The sequence below is a fragment of the Cryptomeria japonica genome, chromosome 2 (assembly GCF_030272615.1).
Source record: "Cryptomeria japonica chromosome 2, Sugi_1.0, whole genome shotgun sequence".
NCBI lineage: Eukaryota > Viridiplantae > Streptophyta > Pinopsida > Cupressales > Cupressaceae > Cryptomeria > Cryptomeria japonica.
Genome location: NC_081406.1, coordinates 419,287,902 through 419,294,558, shown reverse-complemented (window position 1 = coordinate 419,294,558; position 6,657 = coordinate 419,287,902). Strand labels below are relative to the sequence as shown.

General features: G+C 35.6%; 1 protein-coding gene across 1 annotated transcript; it reads right to left on the bottom strand.

The window, feature by feature from the left end:
• Positions 1 to 334: 334 nt before the first annotated feature.
• LOC131064447 (BTB/POZ domain-containing protein At1g67900-like) lies at positions 335 to 4,323 on the bottom strand. Its single transcript, XM_059214928.1, has 2 exons — positions 4,243 to 4,323; positions 335 to 1,877 (listed from the first exon to the last, which is right to left on the bottom strand). Exons 1-2 carry the CDS (start codon positions 4,321 to 4,323, stop codon positions 531 to 533), a joined length of 1,428 nt encoding a protein of 475 aa, XP_059070911.1. The 3' UTR covers positions 335 to 530.
• Positions 4,324 to 6,657: the final 2,334 nt, after the last annotated feature.

Genomic DNA, 6,657 nt, shown 5'->3' with positions numbered 1-6,657 from the left:
GAAACGTGCCTGCGTGGGGTCCACTTTGTCTTCATCCAGTCAAGTCTTCCATCGCCTCGGGAAACATGCTCACGTGTGTGGGCCCGCCTTGAGCACCTGTGGGCACCTTGTGTCAAAAGCCTTCAAAGCTTAGACATTATGTTATTGTGCACTTTTGCATATAAACATTAAAAAAGAACATTTCCCAGTACATGTGGGACAAAGCGATTAAGCCTGGGACTTCATTTTTTGCTTTCCCCTTTTAGTGTATTGAAATTTTGCTGCACTGCATCCCATCCTTCATCAAATGAGCTTGACTGTCCAACATCCTGACAATCACTTTCTTCAACTGATATTAAGGCTTTAAGATTGCTTGGCAACTCATGCACTCCACCTCCTGCTATTGCAGCTCTTAGCTACTCAAAGTATAGGACCTGTACAACAACCCTCAGTGGTAAGCGGTCATTCTGAGCAGCATGCAAGCAAACTTCTGTTGATAGTTTCTTGCAATCCAGGAGTCGACATATCCTCTTTCTCTCACTTTTAGTAAATCAAGGATGCTCATGAAGGTATGTGTCAATGGCTCTGTACAAATCATCATGTACTGGACGTGCAAAATCTGGTATAGCCTTTGAAAGGGCTACAAATTTAGAGATTGGCAGATTTGCATCTCGAGCAATCTCTATCAAATATGCATCTATAAGTTTTGCTACTTTAAACTTTGCACTGTTTGTTGCAGCCGTTGATGTCCTACTCTCCACGAAATCAATATTTTCAGTTGATCGTGTTCGCCGTTTCTCATATACTTGTGTTGTGCGGGTAGGGCTTGTGGGAAGGCTTTGGTTTTGCATTATAAAATGGTCTAATATTGTCTGTACAAGGTCTACATCATAAAGAGTTTCATTGGCATAAGAGAGAGATGGAATTAGCAAGTCATTCAAAGAAGCCTCCTCCAACTGCATTCCTACACGTCTAGCAAGTTCCATCTTTGAAGAAGGTGATGCACCTAGTATGGTTGCCGCTTTGAGTAATTTCAGCAAGAAACTACACGAGGTGGAACCTTTCTCTGCTGGTAGCAAACTGACAACAGTCTCTAACAGAAGTCCATGTTTGGCAGCAATGTCAGCATTATCAGAGGAATGGCTATGAGTTATTTCCTTTGACATACCTGGTAACCAATGAAAGGCATACACACGTAGGGCTTCCCCAATCACTTCATGGGATATTCTTCCTGTTGATTTAATTGCCACCATTACTCTCCAATACAAATCAATCTCCAGCTCAGCAACATCTTCTACCCACCAATCTTTAGGAGCAGGATGGCTTCGCCGGCTTTGAATTCCGTTCCCTATTGGAGTTGTAGAATTATGGGATGTTCCTTCCTCTTTTGCTGGAGAAGATCTAGTATTAGTGTATGACCAGTCCACTTTTGAAGCGCTGACTGATGCCCTATAAGCAATTGCATCAATGCATCGGCTTACAAGTTTGAGATCTTCAGAACAAGGCATAAATGCTTTGGTGGTCTTCAGCATCATTATAGAATCTTTCCAGGACCGCAATATGCTAGAACTTAGAAAGACCTCTAATTTGAAAATCAGGTTCCCTTTTTCTACATCCTCATTCATCTCAAGATATTCAGCAGCACATCGAACTGCCACTATATTCAAAGCACTTAAAGTAATTGTGATACCGTAACAAAACTTGGCACAGATCTCAAACACGTCTGGACCACTAGGAAAATCAAAAAGCTCCAACTTATCTTTCTTGGATTGACGAGCTTCTGCAGCTAGTTTTTGTAATTTACCACATTTGGAAAGAAGTGGAAATTTGTGTAACAAAAACTGTGCATCCTTTACTTCAATTACTACATCACTTGATACTTCTGAAATGACTGACCTCTGGAAATAATCGGCATCGTTTTCGGATCATCCGACTGAAATTTGCAACCTCCAGGCGATTACGCCATAATTTTCACATTTAATCGCGAAGACATAATTTTCAATGTGGTCAAAACACCTTTCTGGAGCTCGCCATCTGACAGGCGTATACTTTGATATACAAGGATGACTTCTACCAAACGGTTTCTCAATATGAATCCCGAGTGAAGAGATATTAATTTCCGAAAACGGCCAACTGGCTTTGTCGACACTGCGGACCTGATGAAGTCAATGTCCTGGCAACACATGATGCCTTTCTCAAAAATATCAAACGACCTCCGTAGGCCCTCAAATTTGGAACACAGGTACCTTTAAGTACATATTAAATCTTTGAATTCTCAATTTGATCACCAGACTGACAGGATGCAAATAGCACGCTCACCAAAATGGCTACATTAATTGATCTAACACTGGAAGTGCAGATAACTGAAAATGATGGCAAAATGAGCTCTTTTGAAAACCGATCAAACGGATTGGTAGAGCCTTGAAATTTGAAACGTAGCTCATCATTTATACCAACATCAGCCCGGAACAAACATTATGGCATGACGCTTACTTAGGCAACTTTTACACTTATGCGAAATAGGGCTCCGACTAGCTGTCGAAACAGGGACTTGCCAAAACATAGAAACTGCAAATGGAATCGGCCTCAAAAACTGAGCAAATGGATTCATTAAGACTTGAAAATTTGTGAGCTCACTCACATTTATGCATAGAATTGAATCCACTTTGAATTTCCTCATGACGATCAACAGGGCAAAAGATGTAATCGCTCAAAGTAGGCTACTCAATAAAATCTGCATTTGTGCCTAAAATGCACTTCCAGCTCACCCCTCAAAACGGGTACCTCATAAACTTATCCAAGTTGAATTTTGAAAGTTGCACATCACTGAATAGGCCAAATGAAAGGTGTGGGGCATGAATCCCGAGCCTTACCCTTTGAAAAACAACTGGCTCTACTTTGCCCTCTCGCAAACTAAGCCATTCAAACTGACTTATTTAGGTGCCTTTCTATCATATTGAGCAAAATTTGAAATAGGCCTACAAACTTTGACTCAATTTTAATCAGTCCCAACACCATGGTCACAGCCTTATGTTTTGTATGCAAGTTGCTTGGAAAGAGGAAAGAAAGCTAGGAGTAGCAGATTGTACTTTAGTTGCAGATTTTACTTAGCTGTAGAAAGTAAGAAATAAAAATATAACTGTTGTAATTATTTTGAAGGATAGAGATGTGTTATTTTAGTTAAGTCCTCATTCATTAGGAATGAGAGACAAATCAGGTATTTTACCCATTTGTAAAGATTGACAGATGGAGTTCATACATTCATATAAGAAAAGCATTTTTAGTTAAACTCTACAATATATTATGCTGTTGTTATTCTTATTTAATTATGTCTTAAACTAAAATCTCTTGTTATTTATTTATGCAGTTTATATAAATAAATAAAAAGAAAGCAGAAAAAGAAAAGAAATGAAATGTCTTTTAAGTATTTTCCTGCAATGTTAAATGTTGTTGTTATTGTCATTTTAGTTTACTTAGAACAAAATAAAATAAATAGAAAGCTAAAGTAGGACCAGGAAATTTACCTTTCCTATAGATATCTAAATGAATTTAAAAATTTACAATCATATTTATTTCTGTTTGTTCATTGCAGAATATTAATCTATATACAAAATAAAATTAATAATAATAAAACCTAATTATAGTCTTTGGCTTGCTACAAGCATTACTGTCAAAAAAAAAATGTATTGCTGTAGAAAAAAAAAGGGATATAGGAGCATTCACAGATCTAGAAAATCAGAGAAATGAACCTTTTTTTTATATATATTTAATTGTTAAACTTGACAGTTCTAATAAATTTAATGTTGTATATTTAGAACCTAGATAACCTAGCTAAAAGAATATTGGTATTCATGTGAAAGTTAAAATCTTACTCTACATTAATTTAGCAAGACATGAAATATATAGATCTTCTATGCTATCTATATTTTAAATTATTCCTACATGTTCTGTCAAAAAAAAAGAGAGCTTTTAACCCTTAGAGACTGATATATATATATATATATATATATATATATATATATATATATATATATATATATATATATATATATATATATATATATATATATATATATATATATATATATATATATATATATATATATATATTTATAAATATATAAATTTATAAATATATAAATTTAAATATAAATACAAATATATTTTTAAAAACCTATTTAAACTGTGTATATATATATATATTTAAAAAGAAATCTTAAAAAAAAAAATGTATACCAAAGGCTTCGGCCCCTATGGGGAGACCCAAGGGGCGGCCTGCCCGCACTGTGGACCACAACCCATAGGGGTAATAGCTTCGGCCATTCCCTGTGGGCGGCGTCCCATAGTGGCGGCAACAGCCACCTCTGTGGGTCGTGACCCGTAGGGCTTGGCTGCGGCCAACCCCAAATGGGGAGCCCCGTGTTACCACCTTTGCCTCTGTCAAACCCTTCCCCCCCTCTACGGTTTCTCTTTGGTGGCGCCGCCATCTTGCTCTCATCCGATCGCCGCCTCCATGGCCACTGCCTCATAGCCAAACCCTACATAACACACACACACACAACACACACAAAAAAAGATAAACCCTAACCCTATTCGGGTTAAGGTAAAGGGAATACATTAAGTTTAGGATTGGTTTTTGGGTAAAATATGCAACCCTAATCCAAATTTGGATTAGGGTTTGCATACAAATAAAAGGCAAAAAAATATCAAGGTTAGCTAATAATATAACAATAAAAGAAAGGGATTATTAAGTGGATTTAAATAAAATATAAGAAAATTACTCAACCCTAGTTAGGGTTTGAGATTAAAAAAAAATAATAGTAAATTAAAATAAGGAGAGGGGGAAATACTTTCCAAATTTTGAAAATGATTCCCCCCATAAAATTCTAGCCACATGAGTTAATAATTTTAAAAACTCCTTATCTGAATTGGGAGAAGATTAATTTTAATATAGTTATTTTATATAATTGAAAATGGAGAATTAATGTTATATGGATACATTAATCGCGTAGTTGATTTAATTTATTCAACGAGGGAAACTATATAGTTATTTGGTATATTCGATTAAACATGGACGTTAAGTTATATTTTAAATTGGGAAAAATTTATAATTGAAAATTATTAATTATTTTTACGAATTTTTAGCCTTTGAGGCCCATGTTTGCCAGATTAATTATATCATCAAATTTAAAGGTTTAGGGGAAATTAAAATTGACTATAGCATAAAATTGGATTTATTTGGTAAATGACATTGTGGAATTCGAACCCTTATCGGTTAGGTTTAAATAATGAATTTGCATGTGTTCAATTAATTGATTTTAAATTTAAGATAGCATTATCATTGTTTGGTCGAGAATGATTTAAATGCATTTGAGATATCTAATTATCCCTCAGTTTTAATTAGTGGTAACTTAATTAAGATAATTAAATTAACTAACTAAATTGTGACAACCCTCTTGGGATTAATTAATCTCCATTAATTAATGTCGCTTATTCGAGTTGGTTAATTAATCCAACTTTAGAAAACAATTCTATTTGCATCCTAGTTAAGACAAGACTTATTTGATTCCATTTTAAATGTAGTTTTGAGAGTTTAGGTGTTTTAAAAATATATATATATATTGTTCCATTTTTAGCCCAAAAGTTTGGACATGACAGAGTGTCAACTAGGGGAAATGTCTTCCTCAACTTTCAAAGGTAAATATTTCACTGTAGACAATTTACTTGATCTTGTGCATACTGATTTGTGTGGTCCTATGAAAACTAGGAGTGTGCAGGGAGATATGTACTTTATGATTCTCATTGATGACTACTCAAGAATGATGTGGGTCACATTCTTGAAAGATAAGTCTGAAGCTTTTGGAAAGTTCAAAGCCTTTAGAGAATTGGTTGAAAAAGAAAGTGGTAAGAGAATCAAATTCCTTAGAACTGACCAAGGAGGTGAGTTCACTTCTAGTGATTTCAATAAGTACTGTGAAGAAAATGGCATCAAGAGGCAACTATCTACCTCCTGGACTCCACAACAGAATGGCCTAGTAGAGAGGAACAACCAGACTATAGTTGAAGCAGCCAGAATGATGTTGCTTCAAGGGAAGGTTTCTCACACCTTCTGGAGAGAAGCGGTGAGCACTGTAGTCTACACTATGAACCAGGTACTCATCAAGAAAGGTAAGGATAGAACTCCTTATGAGTATTGGACTGGTAAGACACTAGTGGTAAGCTACTTTAGAGTGTTTGGTAGCAAATGTTATATCAAGAGGAGTGAACATCAAAGCAAGTTTGATGCAAAATGTGATGAGGGAATATTTCTAGGGTATTCCACCAAGAGAAAAGCTCTCAAATGTTTCAACAATAGGACTCAGAGAATTGTTGAAAGTATCGATGTTAGAGTTGATGAAACTTCTAAGAAACCTAAGGAACTGACAGTGACCAAGTGGTAGATGAACTGGTTGTAACCTTCTGGGAACCGGTTGCAAAACAACCTAGTACCAGTAACAGTGCTTCTACACTGGTAGATGTTGATGCTGATGAAGATGAGGATGAAGAAGAAAAGCAAGATGAATCTATTAAGATCATTCCTAGGTATGTAAAGTTGAATCATGATCCAAAGTAGATCATAGGAGACAAGGATGCAAGAATTCTTGCAAGAAAAAAGGTCAGAGAAAACTCTTGCATGAT